This window comes from Hyla sarda, chromosome 12 (genome assembly GCF_029499605.1).
Source record: "Hyla sarda isolate aHylSar1 chromosome 12, aHylSar1.hap1, whole genome shotgun sequence".
NCBI classification, from domain to species: domain Eukaryota; kingdom Metazoa; phylum Chordata; class Amphibia; order Anura; family Hylidae; genus Hyla; species Hyla sarda.
The window spans coordinates 24,806,980-24,828,917 of NC_079200.1; the positions used below are offsets into that span (position 1 = coordinate 24,806,980).

At 43.1% G+C, this 21,938-nt stretch overlaps 2 protein-coding genes across 3 annotated transcripts in view; one reads left to right on the forward strand and one right to left on the reverse strand.

The window, feature by feature from the left end:
• LOC130296256 (transcription factor CP2-like protein 1) overlaps positions 1-21,938 on the forward strand; it is a 247,943-nt gene that overhangs the window by 62,907 nt on the left and 163,098 nt on the right. Inside the window, exon 2 of the mRNA XM_056547638.1 lies at positions 5,795-5,901. The gene's annotated coding sequence lies outside the window, so the exon portion shown is untranslated. The remainder of the gene's footprint in view (positions 1-5,794; positions 5,902-21,938) is intronic.
• The window catches only part of STAC2 (SH3 and cysteine rich domain 2), an 83,823-nt gene that overhangs the window by 49,231 nt on the left and 12,654 nt on the right, over positions 1-21,938 (reverse strand). For both annotated transcript variants that reach the window (XR_008849170.1, XM_056547646.1), the window contains exon 2: positions 7,917-8,220. Coding sequence is in view for 1 of the 2 variants with exons in the window: in XM_056547646.1 (XP_056403621.1) it covers positions 7,917-8,220 (304 nt within the window). In the remaining variant the exon portion in view is untranslated. The remainder of the gene's footprint in view (positions 1-7,916; positions 8,221-21,938) is intronic.

Here is a 21,938-nt window from a genome sequence, read left to right on the forward strand (position 1 = left end):
GTCCTGTCAGGCAGCCTCCTTCAGTGTCCCCAAGGCCCCTGCACTTGTTTCCCCATTGTAAATATGTTTTACCATGTAAAGTGTTATAAAATGTAATGTTGCTTTAAGAGTTCTACCATGTGATATGTCATGTGATTGTTACCCAGGAGGCACCAGTGACCAGGTGATCCCAAGATTGACCTATGGGCTCCCTGATAGTCTCCCCATATAAGGCCTAGGTGGAGCTTCTCTCTCTTTGAGCTCTGCTCTTCATCTGAGGTCCCGTGCAGTCACCTAGTGTGAGTGTCCGGAGTGTTGGAGACCTCAAAGTCAAGTCCTGCAGACACCATCAAGTCAAGTAAGATAAAGTCCCAGCTTTATGAGTCAAGTCATCTGTCAAGTCAGCGTGGTGTGCATTCAATTTTCCAGTCCTACTACAAGTCCCAGCAAGCCCTAAAGGTCTCTGTGTCACTGGTCACCTCCTTGGACCCTGGCTGAACTGTATAGACTTTACCAACTGTCTACCCTCAGTAAAGCTACCGTTGTCCGTAACTTGGTGTCGGAGTCTTTATTGCCCCCGTGCCTAGCCCAGGATCCAGCGGTATACCGTTTGGTGGATACTGGCTAAACCACACCCTGGCGTCACGAACACAAGGAGTTAATGCCATCTGCCCCTGGGGTAACAACATCTGCCCTGCACAACACACCCTGCCACCACACAAGCCTGTCAGGGGAGCTTTTCAGAGGCTTTGCCTGGGGACGGTGAGCCCTGGACCGGTACCCGGACATGCCTACTCCCCCTGGAAGGGATCGAGAGGAGATTAGATGGATCCTGACTATTACTGCCTTATATGTTGAGTGTGGTTTTAAGTTACAGTGGTCCAGGTAAGACCACTCATTGGCTCCTTTCACACTGCCTTTAGTTCCCGGCAGTGTGACGGCTGTTAGCAGATAGAGGTAGAAAAATTAGTGCTTGTGACGTCTTTTTCTCCCGCTATCTTCTGGCGGGATAACGGCTGCAATAACGGACGTCAGAGAATCCCATTCAAGTGAATGGGATCCTCTATGCCCCTCATGCCTCCCCTTGGGCTCCGTCACACTAACGGCCGTTAAAGGCAAAAAAAAAAGAAGAGCCTTAACCGCCATTTGTGGCGGCGCCGAGCAGCAGTGTCAAAGTAGCCTATGTTGAAAATATTGTAACCTGAGAGATCAAATATTGCGAATTTAGCCTGACACCTAAAAGGCAACATACACTTAGCGATGGCCCTGCATATGATGTTAATGATCGTGACTTGCCAGACATAGATGTGAGAAAAACTTGGCTCATTTAACAGTATAATATTAACCAGTATTGCATCTCTATGTCACACATTTTTGTTCTGCACATGCCTATTCTATTCCTCGTAATCATAAATATGTGCCCCTCCCGGGCTCTTCAAACTTGGAAACAAAGCAAGCTCAGAAGCAAAGCAACTGGAGTCACACAGAAGCCATGAAAACCACTTTGGTAGATTTGCTGTGAAGCTTCTCTATTTCTGCGGCTTCAGATCTTCGAGCAGAATGCATTGTTCAAGGGCTGTTCAGTATGATACATTTCACATGTTGCTTCTCTGGGCTTTGTTGTAAGAGAATCTTGCAAATTGGAAAACTTCGAATGCCGCGTTCAATTATGGCAGCAAGGACGTGAGTGTGGAGTCTCCAGACATGTCCCCTCTCTGCCCCGATATCTGGGTGTACCTCTAGGGGTCAGATGTGACTTCAATTATTTCTGGCAGCCATTGTCACCTCGGCAAACATAACGTACACCAGGACAGTTCTTTATTGTTTTGTCCTTTTGTCCTGACCCTCCTTGCTCTCGGCATTTCCCACTAGCCACATGTGAAATGTATGGCACATCCGCTATGACAGCTTATCACCAACATAGCAGATGTGCCATTTGGAGGAACCGAATTGCAGTGTTGCCTGATGCACTTTTCTGGTACATCGATATGTCACAGTAACTGAGGCCAGAAAAAAATATTTTTGAAATCGTAGACTTTTTACGTACCAACAGGATATGGTTCACGTCCCACTTCTGTGACCACACTTGTGACCAACTAATCTATAATCCAGATAGGTGAGTCCAGTGCAATGAAGAAAACGATGTCCCTGTAGTGGAATGTCACCCACTGCACTTTTTTTTGCTTTATAGCCAACTCCCTCTCACTGCCTAACCCTAATCCTAACCTATAAACCCTAATCCTAACCCCTAATCCAAATCGCTAATCCATAACCTCAATCCTAACCCTTAATCCTAACCCCTAATCCTAACCCTTGCCCCTAATCCTAATCATAACCCCTAATCCTAACCCTTACCCCTAATCATAACCCCCTAATCCTAACTCGAATCCTAATCCCCAACCTCTAACCCTTACCCCTATGCCTAATCCTAATCAGTAATCCTTAGCCCATATCCTAATCCTAACCCGTAATCCTAACCCCAATCCTAAACTCTAATCCTAACCTCTAACCCTAACCCCTATCCCTAATCCTAACCTCTAACCCTAACCCCTATCCCTAATCATAATCCTAACCCCTAATCCTAACCCTTAGCCCTTATCCTAACCCCTAATCCTAATCCAAATCCCTAACCTCTATCCTAACCCTTAATCCTAAACTCTAATCCTAACCTCTAACCCTAACCCCTATCCCTAATCATAATCCTAACCCCTAATCCTAACCCTTAGCCCTTATCCTAACCCCTAATCCTAATCCAAATCCCTAACCTCTATCCTAACCCTTAATCCTAACCCCTAATCCTAACCCCAATCCTAACCTCTAATCCTAAACCCTAACCTCTAACCCTAACCCCTATCCGTAATCCTAACCTTTAATCCTAATCCTAAACCCTAATCGGAACCCTTAGCCCTTATCCTCATCCCTAACCCCAATCCTAACCCCTAATCCTAACCCTTACCCCTAATCCTTACCCCAATTCTAACCTCTAACCCTAATCCTAACCCTATGCATAACCCCCTATCCCTATTCCTAACCCCTAACCCTAATTTTTACCCCTAATCCTAACCCTTACAACCAATCCTAACCCTTAATCCTAAACCCTAATCCTAACCCTAACCACTAATCATAACCTTAATCCTAACCCCTATCAGCACTGAGAAGGACTGAGAGCACTGAGCTCAGGTCACATTCGGCTTACGGTCACATATTTTTTTTCACTTCACCGGCAGCGCTACTTAAAAAAAATAGCCATTAGCAAAAGAGTGGACACAGAGCCTGTACCTACAGCGTATGACTGGGGATGCATACTCTCAGATGTGAAAGTCTGTGAAAACAGCAATAAAAGAATAGAAAAATGTTGCACTCACCTGTGAATAGTTATGTTTTTGAAAAAGACTTTATTTCATAAAAGCAGATACATGTGCAGCGGGTTAGGGTCAGCGAAGCTGACCCTAACCCGCTGCACATGTATCTGCTTTTATTAAATAAAGTCCTCTTCACAAGTATAACATCTGATGGGTGAGTGCTACCTCTTCTATTCTTTTATTGCTGTTCCCACTGTTCAACTCAGCTCCCTAAACTGGGCAGGGATCCACCTGGTGGGACGAGGATCAGCAGATCCCACGTTTTGGAGATCCCTTCAATGAGATCCACACCTATCCTGAAGCTATACCAAGGATGTCTACAATGGAAGAACCCTTTAAATTGTGCTTATCATAAGGGGGGTTTACAGTTCCAACAGTTATTTTTACATTCTTTTACAGCATTATATTGATAATGGATAAGAAAAGCAGTCACAGAAGTTGTCCCCCCACTACAAACATACACACGAACAAGAATGTTATAGGCCATACTACTGTTTACAATACAGCAGGATCTCCTGACCATCACATATGTATACTGGGGGGGGGGGGGGGGTTGAGAGATCAGACCTTTATTTGCTACAAAAAATTTAAAGGGGCAGTCCCCTGGAAAGCATTTTTTTTTTTTTTATCAACTGGTGCCAGAAAGTTAAACAGATGTGTAAATAAATTACTTCTAATTAAAAATCTTAACCCTTCCAGTACTTATCAGCTGCTGTATATTCCACAGGAAGTTCTTTTCTTTTTGAATTTCCTTTATGTCTGACCATAGTGCTCTCTGCTGACACCTCTGTCCATTTTAGGAACTGTCCGGAGCAGGAGAGGTTTGCTATGGGGATTTGCTCCTACTCTGGACAGTTCCCAAAATGGACAGATGTGTCAGCAGAGAGCTCTGTGGTCAAGCAGAAAGGAAATTCAAAAAGAAACTCCTTTGGGGCATACAGCAGCTGATAAGTACTGGAAGGGTTAATATTTTTAAATAGAAGTAATTTACAAATCTGTTTAACTTTCTGGCACCAGTTGATTAAAAAAAAAAATGTTTTTCAGGAGAGTACCCCTTTAATCTGAGGGCTTCTGATTCAGTTGTTTTCAATTTTGCTAAAAAAAATTAATAAATAAAAAAACACGTTGGAGATGTCTGGCTGTGACTCACGCATCCCATCTCTATTAGGCTCTATATCCACATTGGGTGAAATGAAGGAGGGGGGGCATTAATGACTTTCGACTGGCCACCTGCGTCCCTGTGGCATTGCAGGATGCGTTGTGCAGTACTGAGTACGGTTGTCTTGGAACACTATTTTACACCTTTTATGTTGACATAACCTAACGGTAGCGTGGTTGTGAGAGCCTTTCCTATATCAGGTCATTGACTGGGGTCAAGATTACATGTCACAAAATCCCGTAAATGCTGTGCCGACAATGAATTGGCAAGTAAGGCTGGGAGCAGGGGTGTAGCTATAGAGGTAGCAGAGGTAGCAGTCGCACCGGGGCCCTGGTGCCTAAGGGGGCCCCAAAGCACAACTGCCCCATAAGAGACCAGTATTATATTTCAGTGGAAGCAGTGGAAAAGTGACCTTATAGTGGAGATCAGGCGCTGCTCTATCCAATTTTCGTCCGAGAAAAAGACTCCTTTAGGATGCCGGATATTATTACACAAAGTGTTTATTAAAGCAAAACAATCAAGCATACAGGCAATGGGGGCTTTGTCCCCCTTCCTCAGATAGCCAGGCTATGAAGCTATCTGAGGAAGGGGGACAAAGCCCCCGAAACGCGTCATTGCCTGTATGCTTGCTGTGTTTTGCTTTAATAAACACTTTGTGTAATAATATCCGGCATCCTAAAGGAGTCTTTTTCTCGGACGAAAATTGGATAGAGCAGCGCCTGATCTCCACTATAAGGTCACTTTTCCACTGCTTCCACTGTACTACAACAGGTTGGGTATCCCCCTCTCTGCGACCTTCAGGCTCAGCAGCTCCATCGGTGGCTTTCTGGTGACCCCAGCATTAGGGTTGATATGTGATTTATTTTCTAGAACGAGGTTTGGGGCCATCTTGTCCATGTGACCTTACTTCTATTCTTGAGATAGGGGATCCGTATTTAAGGGTCCAGAACATCTTGAAGGTGACACACGAGGCCTTCCCCCCGGTCTCTCTCTTTTTTTTTCTACTTCTATACAGTATTATATTTGGCATAGGGGGCCCTGTTGCAGATTTTGCATCAGGGCTCAATAGCTACAAGCTGTGCCTCTGGTTGGAAGCCTGTAAAATTGTGAATGCAGATTATAATGGGGGCTGTGGAGGAAAAACATCAATAAGTCTATCCATGGGATGTTTTCTGATCTGGAGTTAAGTCAGGAAAGGCTCTGGGATACTTGGACATCTATGGGACCTTGTATCTGTCTTGTGTGTCCTTTGACAGTCATGTTTTTATTTATTTTTTTTAATCTTTTTTCGTAGTTCACATTACTTTCCAAGAAGAATAAATATCTTCCTTGAAGACAAGTATTGATGAAGTGTTCTGCAATGAAGAAGACCGTCATTCTTGAAGTGAAGGCTTCTCATGTGTGAGTTTTTTTTTTTTTTTTTTGCTTTGCTATGCTTGGAATAGTTATCATGTCTTTTGTTGGTACACAGTTATTATTAGTGATCATGATTAATGTTTCAACCATCCACTATCAATGGGAAATGCCTTGAAGGAGAACTCCAGCCAAATTAAATTACCTTTATAAAGCTGCACATGATAAAGTTATATAACTTTGCAAAGTGAAGTGTAATCTTTGCTGAGCACATACCCTGTTTCTCTCCAGGCAGGAAGTCCAGGAGATCTTATCACGCCGATGACTACCGTCTACTGTAGACAACACTTCCCACTCTCTTCTCCCCAGCTCAGAGAGCTGAGGGCTTCAGTGTGCCGTGTTTGAGTGTCGCTGATTGGCTGGAGGGCAGCACACACCCCTCACTGCTCACTCTCACAGCAGCCCCTCCCTGCAGCTCACACAGGAAACAAGCCCAGTGTGTGTGTGTGTGTGTGTGTGTGTGTGTGCGTGCGCGCGCGTGTGTGTGTGTGCGCGAGTGTGTGTGCGTGTGTGTGTGTGTGTGTGTGTGTGTGTGTGTAGTTTTTTGCTGACTCAACAGGATATTCAAAGGCTGTTTATAGGTGCTTTGGGGGTCTGATTTTGAAACAAATCAGCTGGGATGCCTTCTTGAGTTGTGGTGAGCTTATATATCTATAACATATATAAATTGTTTTTTTAACACTTTGGCTGGATATGTCCTTTAATTGTAAGACGATCATGTTATAGAATGGAGAAACGTACACCTAGGATCCCATTACAATTACTTGCGGTCCTTTTAGATGAGCAGAAAATTCCAGATACTTGCAACTTTTTGAAAGGACCCATGGGGCAGTTGTCGGGAGTGATCGCTTATTGTTGGCAGTACATCCCGTGTTTACAAATAAGCTCTGCAACCAATGAACAATGATTTTTAGCCTCTATTAAAGATGTCATCAGCCAATGTTTGCTCAGTTATCTGCTGAGAGCCGCACCTTTTATGTGGGGCAATAATAGGGCCATTCGGCCAACAATCCTCACTTCGTGATTTGTTGGTGTTATAACCTCTTGACAGGTGTGTTTACTATTCTTTTTTTTTTTTACCTTGTAATCCAGTATCATAGAGTAGGTTCCTTTGGTGTCCTCTGCAATCCTACAACACCATTACAACCGGGTATTACTTATCCACTGTACATGCTTTGGTTCAGATTCCATTCTCGTTGCCAGGTGACACCAAAGGAGCTCACTCTAGAAGGCCAGACTGCAAGGTCAGTATGCACTTTACTCCATGCTGTTCTCCATGGTTCTGTCTGTGGCTTCTGCTCACTTGGTTTACTCCTTCTGCACAATATTTCACTTAAAGTAACTAAACAGAAAACACACTTGCAAAACAACATCACACTTGGCAATGTGGATCATAGTGTACTTAGTGGAAGCTGGAGACTGCCTGGTATAAAAATGGAAGTAGATTTAGGGATCATTGATAGTTAAATGGGCACTCTTATTAAAACTATTTTTTGCTATTGCACTTCTTATGGTAAATAAAACAATCTTTCTAATGTAATTTGTTCAAAAGAGCTGTCTCCCTACTTGTCCAGAGCACATTTCCCCCCATCTCTTGCACAGACTTTGGACTCCTGCTGGCCTGGCAGATGTCCAAAATCAGGAAATGCAGTCTGGAGTGCTGATGGGGGTGTGTGCAGCCTTGGCCAAGCATAGCAAATCTCACACTGAACTGCTCTGGGCTGTGTGTAGCAGAGTGAGGGAGGAAGTTCTCCCCTGTATGGCTTCAGATGATGTCACGCCTGCTGGAGAACACCCCTTCCCAGTCTGTGAATCTGACTGAGACTGAGCAGAAAATACAGAGCAATATCAAAGTAGAAAACTAAAAAATAATAAAAATAAAGGGAGGGGGTGGTTTATCATGATGCAACAGTGAACCGGGAAGATTATAAAATTTAGCAAGATGATGAGAGATACTCTGTAAGTCAATCATGCACTCAAGTGTAAAGACGCGAATCACTCACCAACAATGATCTGGTGGCACAGATGACAGGGACACTGCTTCTTGAAGACGTGGTCATGGAAGCTGTGTGTTCGAACCGGCTGCAGAAGGGATAGGGGCTTGTGATGCTGGTGAGGTGACTGGTCAACCTGAGGCGGGGGCTCAGTAGGAATGGGCGGAGGAGAAGGAGGTGGCGGCGGCATAGGTGGACTCAGAAGAACATCTGAAGGGATCTTCATTTCACTGTTCGACTTCTGAAAGAAGTTCTCCATGCTCTTACTGCGTAAGATAGTCTTTAAGGAGATTGAACGGCGAAATCTTTGAAGCTGAGGAAGGAATGAAAAATTATTATGACAGGAGCGAGAAAATGGAACGGTATTAGCTAAAAGTAAATATAAATTCCCTCTCGAATACTTCAAGTCTGGTGTTGTGAAACAATGTGACATTGGCTTTGTTTGCCTCTCAGGGGGTCACGGAGCACTCAGGACAAGCTAATGTTCAGATGAAATGTGACAGGCCCCGCGGATTGGTGGCAGGGTACATAGTAGAGAGGGTACCATGACCAGTGCTGAGAGCATAGCAATGACAGCCACACTGTGTGTCAGATGGACAAAAAAGGAAAGCAGAAAATGGCACAAATTAAACCACGATGAGATGAAGTCACATATGGCAGTAGAAAGTGGGACTCAACAGGTAGAAATCACAAAGGCCCAGATTTATCAAACTGTGTGAGAGAAAAAGTGGAGAGATTTCCCCACAGCAACCAATCACAGCTCAACTGACGATGGGAAAATCACTCCACTTTTTCTCTCACACAGTTTGATAAATCTGGGCCAAAATCATTACGGAGACTAGAATAACATATTAAAGTGTACCTGTCGTTAACAAAAACTTTTTATATAATGTAGATAATACCATTATATGTATATTTGTAATATACATTGGTTAAAAAATGTGTATATTTTTGTCCCTGCAGCTATTGCATGTGTGTGTCACTATGAGGAGTCCAAATACAGGAAGTGAGGAGTCCAAATACAGGAAGTGAGGGAGGACAAGCAGGGATCTGTGCAGTAAGAAAAAGCAGGACAGTGTGCACAGAGGCTCTATAACATGCTAACGACTTGTACATCAGAATGATTGACAAGCAAGAAGTCTGCACAGATCCCTGCTTGTCCTACCCTCACTTCCTGTTTTTGGACTCCTCATAGAGACACACAGACAATAGCTGCAGGGACAGCATTTTTCACCCAAAAATATACACAATTTTTAAACAATGTATTTTACAACTATACATATAATGGTATTATCTACATTATATAAAAAGTGTTTGTTGACGACAGGTACACTTTAAGTGCCATGTACAATTCTGGGCCCTCTGTTTTTATGAGTTTCTTGGGACATATTCTGAGCCTTAAAACAAAGAAAGGCCCAAAATACCATGTGTGAATATAGCCTCAAACTCGATTGGCACGGTTTGTTGTAGAATTGCATGTTTATTGGCAGCTTTGTAGCATTTCTGTTCTCCCATGGCGTACCATAAATAGGTTGTAACGTTGACCGCAATGAATGTTCCGTTAAGTCTAATTTGGATCCTGTCAGAAGGTACGTAACTATCTTTTACTTCGTTTTACTAAAGGGGCTTAATGGCCTTAGATAAGAAAGGAAAGTAGACAGAATTACAGGCTCAAGTGCCCACTTACCAAGAAACTTCATGGATTTGACATGTCCACTGATATGGGGGCCCCTCTGGCTACATTGCAGCTTTGTTAAACAGGAGTCATTGTTAGAAAAGAATAGCCCCTTATCAGGTCGACTTACCAGCCCCCACCTTCAATGGTTTTGCAAAAATACTGGATCTGCGCCAAATGTGACCAGTGTGAGCGGTCATTTATCTCAGTATGGAAGGCTGATCATGCCACTGAGCAGGCACTAGAGGGATGGCGGATAAAGGGCAGGGGATTTAAGTGAGTGGTTCTTGTAAGAGAATGCTAAAAATGTTTAAAGGGACACTGGAAAATACAGGGATGCACATAAATTTGTTTCATTGGGTTGCAACATAGGGAAAGACCAAGTATTGCTTCCATTCAGGGCCGTGCATGCATGGTAGAGATCATATAACAAAGTCATTGTGTGCCCAAAATGTACACGTGTTCTCAATAGGGGAGTTAAAGGGAACCTGTCACATTGAAAATGTTGATGTTGGGGAAGAGAAGGATCGCAGAGCTTTTGTTCCCCGAGAGATGTCACCTCCAAAGGAGTCTGGCAACAGCTTATATAGCAGGAAGAGCTGAGCAGATGATATATACAATACAGTACAATCTGCAGACATCATGTTATAGAGCAGAAGGAGCTGAGCAGATGATATAGACAATACAGTACAATCTGCAGGTATCATGTTATAGAGCAGAAGGAGCTGAGCAGATGATATATACAATACAGTACAATCTGCAGGTATCATGTTATAGAGTAGGAGGAGCTGAGCAGATGATATATATATATATATAGACAATACAGTACAATCTGCAGGTATCATGTTATAGAGCAGAAGGAGCTGAGCAGATGATATATACAATACAGTACAATCTGCAGACATCATGTTATAGAGCAGGAGGAGCTGAGCAGATGATATAGACAATACAGTACAATCTGCAGGTATCATGTTATAGAGCAGGAGGAGCTGAGCAGATGATATATATATACAATACAGTACAATCTGCAGGTATCATGTTATAGAGCAGGAGGAGCTGAGCAGATGATATATACAATACAGTACAATCTGCAGACATCATGTTATAGAGCAGGAGGAGCTGAGCAGATGATATAGACAATACAGTACAATCTGCAGGTATCATGTTATAGAGCATGAGGAGCTGAGCAGATGATATATACAATACAGTACAATCTGCAGACATCATGTTATAGAGCCGGAGGATCTGAGCAGATGATATATACAATACAGTACAATCTGCAGGTATCATGTTATAAAGCAGGAGGAGCTGAACAGATTATATATACAATACATTACAATCTGCAGGGATCATGTTATAGAGCAGGAGGAGCTGAACAGATTATATATACAATACATTACAATCTGCAAGTATCATGTTATAGAGCAGGAGGAGCTGAGCAGATGATATATACAATACAGTACAATCTGCAGGTATTATGTTATAGAGCAGGAGGAGCTGAGCAGATGATATATACAATACAGTGCAATCTGCAGGTATCATGTTATAGAGCAGGAGGAGCTGAGCAGATGATATATACAATACAGTACAATCTGCAGGTATCATGTTATAGAGCAGGAGGAGCTGAACAGATTATATATACAATACAGTACAATCTGCAGGTATCATGATATAGAGCAGGAGGAGCTGAGCAGATGATATATACAATACAGTACAATCTGCAGGTATCATGTTATAGAGCAGGAGGAGCTGAGCAGATGATATATACAGTACAATCTGCAGGTATCATGTTATAGAGCAGGAGGAGCTGAGCAGATTATGTACAATAAAGTACAATCTGCAGAAATCATGTTATGGAGCAGGAGGAGCTGAGCAGATGATATATACAATACAGTACAATCTGCAGGTATCATGTTATAGAGCAGGAGGAGCTGAGTAGATGATATATACAATACAGTACAATCAGCAGGTATCATGTTATAGAGCAAGAGAAGCTGAACCGATCATATATACAATACAGTACAATCTGCAGGTATCATGTTATAGAGCAGGAGGAGCTGAAAAGATGATATATACAATACAGTACAATCTGCAGGTATCATGTTATAGAGCAGGAGGAGCTGAGTGGATGATATATACAATACAGTACAATCTGCAGGTATCATGTTATAAAGCAGGAGGAGTTGAACAGATTATATATACAATACAGTACAATCTGCAGGTATCATGTTATAGAGCAGGAGGAGCTGAGCAGATGATATATACAATACAGTACAATTTGCAGGTATCATGTTATAGAGCAGGAGGAGCTGAGCAGATTATATATACAATACAGTACAATCTGCAGGGATCATGTTATAGAGCAGGAGGAGCTGAGCAGATTATATATACAATACAGTACAATCTGCAGGTATCCTGTTATAAAGCAGGAGAAGCTGAGCAGATGATAGGTACAATACAGTACAATCTGCAGGTATCATGTTATAGAGCAGGAGGAGCTGAGCAGATTATATATACAATACATTACAATCTGCAGGGATCATGTTATAGAGCAGGAGGAGCTGAGTAGATGATATATACAATACAGTACAATCAGCAGGTATCATGTTATAGAGCAAGAGAAGCTGAACCGATCATATATACAATACAGTACAATCTGCAGGTATCATGTTATAGAGCAGGAGGAGCTGAAAAGATGATATATACAATACAGTACAATCTGCAGGTATTATGTTATAGAGCAGGAGGAGCTGAGTGGATGATATATACAATACAGTACAATCTGCAGGTATCATGTTATAAAGCAGGAGGAGTTGAACAGATTATATATACAATACAGTACAATCTGCAGGTATCATGTTATAGAGCAGGAGGAGCTGAGCAGATGATATATACAATACAGTACAATCTGCACTTATCATGTTATAGAGCAGGAGGAGCTGAGCAGATTATATATACAATACAGTACAATCTGCAGGGATCATGTTATAAAGCAGGAGAAGCTGAGCAGATGATAGGTACAATACAGTACAATCTGCAGGTATCATGTTATAGAGCAGGAGGAGCTGAGCAGATTATATATACAATACATTACAATCTGCAGGGATCATGTTATAGAGCAGGAGGAGCTGGACAGATTATATATACAATACAGTACAATCTGCAGGTATCATGTTATAGAACAGGAGGAGCTGAGCAGATGATATGTACAATACAGTACAATCTGCAGGCATCGTGTTATAGAGCAGGAGGAGCTGAGCAGATGATATGTACAATTCAGTACAATCTGCAGGTATCATGTTATAGAGCAGGAGGAGCTGAGTAGATTATATATACAATACATTACAATCTGCAGGGATCATGTTATAGAGCAGGAGGAGCTGAACAGATGATATATACAATACAGTACAATCTGCAGGTATCATGTTATAGAGCAGGAGGAGCTGAGCAGATCATATATACAATACAGTACAATCTGCAGGTATCATATTATAGAGCAGGAGGAGCTGAGATGATATATACAATACAGTACAATCTGCATGTATCATGTTATAGAGCAGGAGGAGCTGAGCAGATGATATATACAATACAGTACAATCTTCAGGCATCGTGTTATAGAGCAGGAGGAGCTGAGCAGATGATATGTACAATACAGTACAATCTGCAGGAATCATGTTATAGAGCAGAAGGAGCTGAGCAGATCATATATACAATACAGTACAATCTGCAGGTATGTTATAGAGCAGGAGGAGCTGAGAAGATATATACAATACAGTACAATCTGCAGGTATCATGTTATAGAGCAGGAAGAGCTGAGCAGATGATATATACAATACAGTACAATCTGCAGGTATCATGTTATAAAGCAGGAGGAGCTGAGCAGATGATATATGCAATACAGTACAATCTGCAGGGATCATATTATAGAGCAGGAGGAGCTGAGCAGATCATATATACAATACAGTACAATCTGCAGGTATCATATTATAGAGCAGGAGGAGCTGACATGATATATACAATACAGTACAATCTGCAGGTATCATGTTATAGAGCAGAAGGAGATGAGCAGATGATATATACAATACAGTACAATCTGCGGGCATCGTGTTATAGAGCAGGAGGAGCTGAGATGATATATACAATACAGTACAATCTGCAGGTATCATGTTATAGAGCAGGAGGAGCTGAGCAGATGATATATACAATACAGTACAATCTGCAGGCATCGCGCTATAGAGCAGGAGGAGCTGAGCAGATTATATATACAATACATTACAATCTGCAGGGATCATGTTATAGAGCAGGGGGAGCTGAGCAGATGATATATACAATACAGTACAATCTGCAGGTATCATGTTATAAAGCAGGAGGAGCTGAGCAGATGATAAACACACTACAGTACAATCTGCAGATATCATATTATAGAGCAGGAGGAGCTGAGCAGATCATATATATAATACAGTACAATCTGCAAGTATCATGTTATAGAGCAGGAGGAGCTGATCAGATCATATATACAATACAGTACAATCTGCAGGTATCATGTAATAGAGCAGCAGGAGCTGAGATGATATATACAATACAGTACAATCTAATACCTGTAGATTGTACGGTATTGTATATATCATCTGCTCAGCTACTCCTGCTCTATAACATGATACCTGTAGATTGTACTGTATTGAATATATCATCTGTTCAGCTTCTCCTGCTCTATAACGTGATACCTGCAGATTGTACTGTATTGAATATATCATCTGCTTAGCTCCTCCTGCCCTATAACATGATACCTGCAGATTGTACTGTATTGTATATATCATCTGCTCAGCTCCCCCTGCTCTATAACATGATCCCTGTAGATTGCTCTGTATTGTATATATCATCTGCTCAACTCCTCCTGCTCTATAACATGATACCTGCAGATTGTGCTGTATTGTATATTTTATCTGCTCAGCTCCACCTGCTCTATAACATGATCCCTGCAGATTGCTCTGTATTGTATATATCATCTGCTCAACTCCTCCTGCTCTATAACATCATACCTGCAGATTGTGCTGTATTGTATATATTATCTGCTCAGCTCCTCCTACTCTATAACATGATACTTGCAGATTGTACTGTATTGTATATATCATCTGCTTAGCTCCTCCTGCTCTATAACATGATACCTGCAGATTGTACTATATTGTATATATAATCTGCTCAGCTCCTCCTGCTCTATAACATGATACCTGCAGATTGTTCTGTATTGTATATATCATCTGCTCAGCTCCTCCTGCTCTATAACATGATACCTGCAGATTGTACTGTATTGTATATATCATCTGCTCAGCTCCTCCTGCTCTATAATCTCATACCCGCAGATTGTACTGTATTGTATATATCATCTGCTCAGCTCCTCCTGCTCTATAACATGATACTTGCAGATTGTACTGTATTGTATATATCATCTGCTCAGCTCCTCCTGCTCTATAACATGATACCTGCAGATTATACTGTATTGTATATATCATCTGCTCAGCTCCTCCTGCTCTATAACATGATACCTGCAGATTGTGCTGTATTGTATATATCATCTGCTCAGCTCCTCCTGCTCTATAACATGATACCTGCAGATTGTTCTGTATTGTATATATCATCTGCTCAGCTCCTCCTGCTCTATAACATGATACCTGCAGATTGTACTGTATTGTATATATCATCTGCTCAGCTCCTCCTGCTCTATAATCTCATACCCGCAGATTGTACTGTATTGTATATATCATCTGCTCAGCTCCTCCTGCTCTATAACATGATACTTGCAGATTGTACTGTATTGTATATATCATCTGCTCAGCTCCTCCTGCTCTATAACATGATACCTGCAGATTATACTGTATTGTATATATCATCTGCTCAGCTCCTCCTGCTCTATAACATGATACCTGCAGATTGTGCTGTATTGTATATATCATCTGCTCAGCTCCTCCTGCTCTATAACATGACACCTGCAGATTGTGCTGTATTGTATATATCATCTGCTCAGCTCCTCCTGCTCTATAACATGATACCTGCAGATTGTGCTGTATTGTATATATCATCTGCTCAGCTCCTCCTTCTTTATAACATGATACCTGCAGATTGTGCTGTATTGTATATATCATCTGCTCAGCTCCTCCTGCTCTATAACATGATACCTGCAGATTGTGCTGTATTGTATATATCATCTGCTCAGCTCCTACTGCTCTATAACATGATACCTGCAGATTGTGCTGTATTGTATATATCATCTGCTCAGCTCCTCCTGCTCTATAACATGATACCTGCAGATTGTGCTGTATTGTATATATCATCTGCTCAGCTCCTACTGCTCTATAACATGATACCTGCAGATTGTACTGTACTGTATATATCATCTGCTCAGCTCCTCCTGCTCTATAACATGATACCTGCAGATTGTACTGTACTGTATATATCATCTGCTCAGCTCCTCCTGCTCTATAACATGATACCTGCAGATTGTACTGTACTGTACATATCATCTGCTCAGCTCCTCCTGCTCTATAACATATCTGCAGATTGTACTGTATTGTATATATCCTCTGCTCACCTCCTCCTGCTCTATAACATGATACCTGCAGATATATCATCTGCTCAGCTTCTCCTGGTCTATAATATTACATCATGGGGGAACAAATCCATAAATAAAATCTACCCTATTTGTACACACACTCATAGACATACATTCTATCCACACTGATACTTGTTGGTATGCAGCACTGAGTGGGTGAAGGGCGACGTTTGAACAAGTGCGTACGTTCCCCCTTCTGAGTGCCTTATTACCTTCCATCTCTATAGGGGGCCTGTGGGTACGACAGAGCGTGGGCTCTGCCTGTGTAATTACATGTCACAGCGTGCACTAATGAGCGTGTTTGCAGTGGTCTTCATGTGCAACGTGCAATTACTGTGACACAACCCTGCAGAGCATGGCTCCGCTCTGACTCAGTGCTGCACAGGTGCTGAGGTAAGCCATCCTGCACAGCAGAAAGGTTATTTTCCATTAGATTTTTTTTTTTGTATTTTTAACACCTTCCCCCCCCCCCCCTCTACTGCTTCATGACAGAACCCCTCAGCCATCCGGGGAAATTGTTAATACGCAGCCCCTCTTTAATTTTTGTTTAACTACAACTCCCAGCATACACACCTGGGACTCATCCCATAGCAGCTAGAAATCCGCCGAATGTCTACAACACTTCTGCCAAATTCTGCCCTTTTTTTTAAGCCCCCGGAACGCTGCCAAGTTCTTTCTGCGCAGCCATGGTTTTTTTTATTTATTTTTTGCAGCTATGTACATCCTAAATGATTAAAATTCCTTGGCTTCAAAATGATACGAACCTCATCAGCAGCTTTCCCATCCCCCCCCCGGTGGCTGACTGTGTTGTCAGCAAACGGGCAGGTATTTAAACGCAGGCGGTCATTTATCACAGGTGACGTGACGCCATCCATAAGCAGTTTTTTCTGCAATGCACTTAACCTTTCCTTGGTGACTTCTCCGTTTTCAATACCACTTGCTACCCTTCTACAGTCTCGGAATAACAGTCGTGGTGGAAACGTTCCTGGGTGCTTGAATATATAGGACGTGCAGGTGGAGGGGACTTTATTTACATACACGTTAAAAATTGTCAATGTTAAAGGGGTATTCCGGCCAAATACACCTTATCCTTTATCCAAAGGATAGTGGATAAGATGTCTGATCGCCGGGGGCCTGCCATTAGGATCCCCGCGATCTCGGTGCAGCACACGCAACCTCTTTGTTTCCGGGACTTGAGACGTGATGTCACGCCACGCCATGCCCTCTCCATTCATGTCTATGGGAGGGGGCGTGACGGACGTCACGCCCCCTCCCATAGACATGAATGGAGGGGGCTTGGCGTGACGTCACTTCTCAAGTCCCGGAAACAAAGACGTTGCCGAGACTGGAAACGCAGCCCCGCATAGAATGCAGGTGCTGAAGGGAGATCGTGGGGGGGTCCTGCGGCAGGACCCTGACGATCAGACATCTTATCCACTATCCTTTGGATAGGGGATAAGATGTTTTTGGCCGGAGTACCCCTTTAAAGAAGAACTCCAGTTTTGGGGGGAGGAGGAGGGTTTCTTTAGACCCTATCATGCACACCCACCATCCTACAGTGCCATCTGTTTCATTCCAGTTCAGCTGCATCAATGCATTTCCATGCTGTAACTGGGTCATGTGATCCCCATCATGACCCAGAGAAAATCACAGTGTTTAAAGGCGTAGTCGAAAGAACTGAGCTTTTAAGACACTTATCCTATATCTCTTGTGCAGGGCCCCAGCTACATACATGTCCTCGGCGCGCCACCTTCCTGGACAAAGGCAAGTAACAGCCAGCTCAGCCATACACCGACTATGGTGGGACATCACTGCGGGCCGTGATTGTATGCGGGGTCCTCCTGTACAGTAGATCATTTAGGGTCCCAGCAGTCAGACTTCCACAATCAGACACTTATCCGCTATACTGTGAATAGGAAAAAAAAAAGAGTCTAAAATGTACAGTTCCCTGGACGACCCCTTTGATATGTCAGAGAATATGGTCTGTCCTCGGTCAATTGACTTTCTGTGAACTACAGGATGATATCATCAACTATAAGATGCCTCCAGGAAGCTCACAGATTACTCCCCTCCCAGATCTGTATAATGCTGCTGAATGCTGCTATCTTTATGGGATCAGGATATACAGTAGTTATACTCATTCCGTGAGGCGGTGTTCACACATTGAGGTTGATTCAAGAGTGGAGTGGAGTTTTCTTTGTGGTTTATTTTCCCCGATCAGGTTGGTCAGGTTTCTTGTTTTTTTGTTTACCAAAATTCAGCCGCAAAACCCGATAAAAAACCATCAGGAACGCGGTAGTATATTACCCAATTGTGTTTTTTTTGTTTTTGTTTTTGCCGTGATTTTCCCAAACTCATTGCAATTATGAATACAGGTGAAACTCGAAAAATTTGAATATCGTGCAAAAGGCCATTGCATTTCATAATGAAACTTAAAGCGGTACTCCGCTGCTCAGCATTTGGAACAAACTGTTCTGAACGCTGGAGCCGGCGGCGGGAGCTCGACCCCCTCATGATGTCATGCCCCGCTCCCTCAATGCATGTCTAAGGGAGGGGGCGTGACAGCTGTCACGCCCCCTCCCATAGACTTGCATTGATTGGTCGGGGTATGACGTCATGAAGGGGAGAGGCTATGACGTCACAAGCTCCCGGCGCTGGCTCCAGCCTTCGGAAACGTTTGTTCCAAATGCTGAGCAGCGGAGTACCCGAACGCTGGAGCTGGCGCCGGGAGCTCGTGGCGTCATAGCGCCACCCCCTCATGATGTCATGTCCCGCCCCCTCAATGCAAGTCCATGGGAGGGGGCGTGACAGTCGTCACGCCCCCTCCCATAGACTTGCATTGAGGGGTCGGAGCATGACGTAATGAGGGGGCGGGGCTATGACGTCACAAGCTCCCGGCGCTGGCTCCAGCCTTCAGAAATGTTTGTTCCAAATGCTGAGCAGCGGAGTACTCCTTTAAAAGGAAAGGAAGCATGAAGTGCTCCAAAATCTGGTAGACGGTTGCGTTGACCCTGGACTTAATGAAGTACAGTGACCAACACCAGCCGATGACATGGCTCCCCAAATCATAGTAATTGGAGGGGGGGGGGGTCTTTAGGGTTTTCTTTAGCTGTAACCCATAATCCTCCCAATTATGACAAATCAAGGCTTGAACTATCTTGCTTTGCATGTAATGAGTCTCATATATTAGTTTCACCTTTTAACTTTGCACAATATTCAAATTTTTCGAGTTTCACCTGTAAACATATAACAAGGTTTTTACAGGATTAATGAAAAATAAAATAAAACATTTTGCATGATAATGTCCGATATATACTCCACCTTTCTATGGCCCCAAAAAAAAAAAAATTATTTCTATTGCATTCGTCTCTGGGCTTCATGATCATTTCGCTTCTCCTTAGTCCTTCAGATGAAACCTTGCTTTTGTATTGTGGACCATTGTGCTTTGACATAACCCAATTACACTCCAGCTTCTCATGGACAAAAGACCGGATAGTCTCCTTACAAATCGTCTGGTACAGCGCAGAATTCATGGTTCCTTCAATATTGCCAATTGTGAGCTCTGACTCCATAAAGCATTCCACACCATAGTACTACTACTACCAACATGGTGTTTGACGGCTGGTAGGGAGACTTCTGACTCCTTTGTGCACAGAATATTCTTCTTTTTAGGTGATGATCCAGGTGTATATTTTACAAATTACCATTTATGTTACTCTTACATATAGCGCTAATCTCCCTCGTGTAATATTCGTCCATTGTCTTCCATTTGGGGAGTCCTGTTCAGGTCACATAGGCGTGGAGATCTTTGGAGGTTCCTATGGGAGTCATTTTGGCTGGCCAGCCTTTATATTTTGCTTATCAGTGGGGTTTCTGAGTTGGAAACCCAGAAGGATGGGGGATAAGATGTCTGATTGCGCTGGTCCGGCCGCTGGTGACCCCTGCGGCACCCTGCTTTCGTTGAGTCTATTTGAGGGGGCAGTCACGCCCCTCCCATAGACTTTCATTAAGGGGGCCTGGCCGTGACATCACGAGCGGGCATGGCCGTGATGTCACGAGCCTCCGCCCCGCATCGCCAGTCATCCGGCACAGAGCAAAGTTCGCTCTGTGCACCGGAAGTCTGGGGTGCCACAGCCGAGATTGCTGGGGTCCCCAGCGGCGGACCCCCGTGATCAGACATCTTATCCTCTATCCTTTGGATAGGGGATAAGATATCTAGAGGCGGAGTACCCCTTTAAGAGACCCCCTTGTCCGGCTCTGGCATCAGTCCCAGTGAGTGGCCATGGCTCAAGCCAACAGCTGCATCTAGTTGCTAAAAACCCAGATGCTGCCTCCTCTGATCACATGATCATCTATACATGTTGGATGCGGGTGTAGCTGTAGTCCCTTCTCCTCACCATGGCTGAAGATATGGGGTTGCCAAGGCAAACATTTGCAACTGATGACATTTGGCCTGGCAGTCTATTAAAGGGGAACTAGGCAGCCATGTCTCGCTAACTGATTGTGGTTTATACTCTTGCCTGACTCTTAGTTTTGTACAGATTCTGACTTACCTCCTTGCCTGCTCTGAAGCAGAGTGTATTTGTAGCCACCAAAAGCACAAAGGTAGCACTGTTGAAGTTGCAAACTCTAAGTCAGTCTCCTGAATATCTCCAGTGCACTTAGAAAAGCAGCACTTTGAATATGCAGCAAGCTAACTTTGGGTGTATTCCAGTGGTTGGCTGTCCTGGCATGCTGGGAGTTGAAGTTTTGCAACATCTGGAGGGCCTCGGTTTGAGACCACTGGTGTATGCCTACTTAAAATTACATTTTTCTCTGCCTTGTTCCTGGCTAAACACTCCTAATCCCTCTTAAGATTGTTCACCTTGTACCTGCAGTTTTTCTATTCCTGCCTCTGACCCTTAGCTCCATTACCTGACTACTAGCATGTTCTCTGGCCTGTCACATCTCTGACTATGCTACTGCTCCATCTGTGCTACTACTACCAATTGGTGACTATTCTGGGGCCTTCAACCTGGCAATATAACTGGGCAATTTCATACCCCCTTGTTATGGTAAGACTGAAGAATAGAGGGATTCTTTAGATTACGCACCCCAGCCGGCACTAAACCAATTGTAGCTAGATAATTCACATCTCCATTGAGAAATATAACACCATCAACCATAAAAATCATTAAAGTGTTATCCAGGAATAGAAAAAAATAGTTAATTTCTTTCAAAAACTGCTCCACGTCTGTCTCCAGGTTGGGTGCGGTTCTGCAGCTCGGTTCCATTGAAGTGAATGGAGCCAAATTGTAATACCACACACAAACTGGGGACAGACGTGGAGATGTTTTTGAAAGAAATTAGCTCTGTTTTCAATTTCTGGATAACCCCTTTAACTGCACCTCAGCTTTTACTGGAGATAAGCCCTGTAAGCTGCTAAAACTTCAACTGAGGAATTGATACCCACAAAGATATACGGAATTTATATAAAGCTCTCTGATTCAGAGCTGTATTCCCAATTCTGCCAGTTGCTATTGGAAACAGACAATTCAATGAATTAGACTACAAAAGGAGAAGGATTTATGCAAACCCCACCCAAGAAGAAGACATTTCGGGGACATTTCAAAGTGAAGCTCAAATAGCCCAAATTTGGCAATTTAAAGGGGTACTCTGCTGGAAAACTTTTTTTTTTTCTTCTTTTTTTTTAATCAACTGGTGCCAGAAAGTTAAACAGATTTGTAAATTATTTCTATTTAAAAATCAT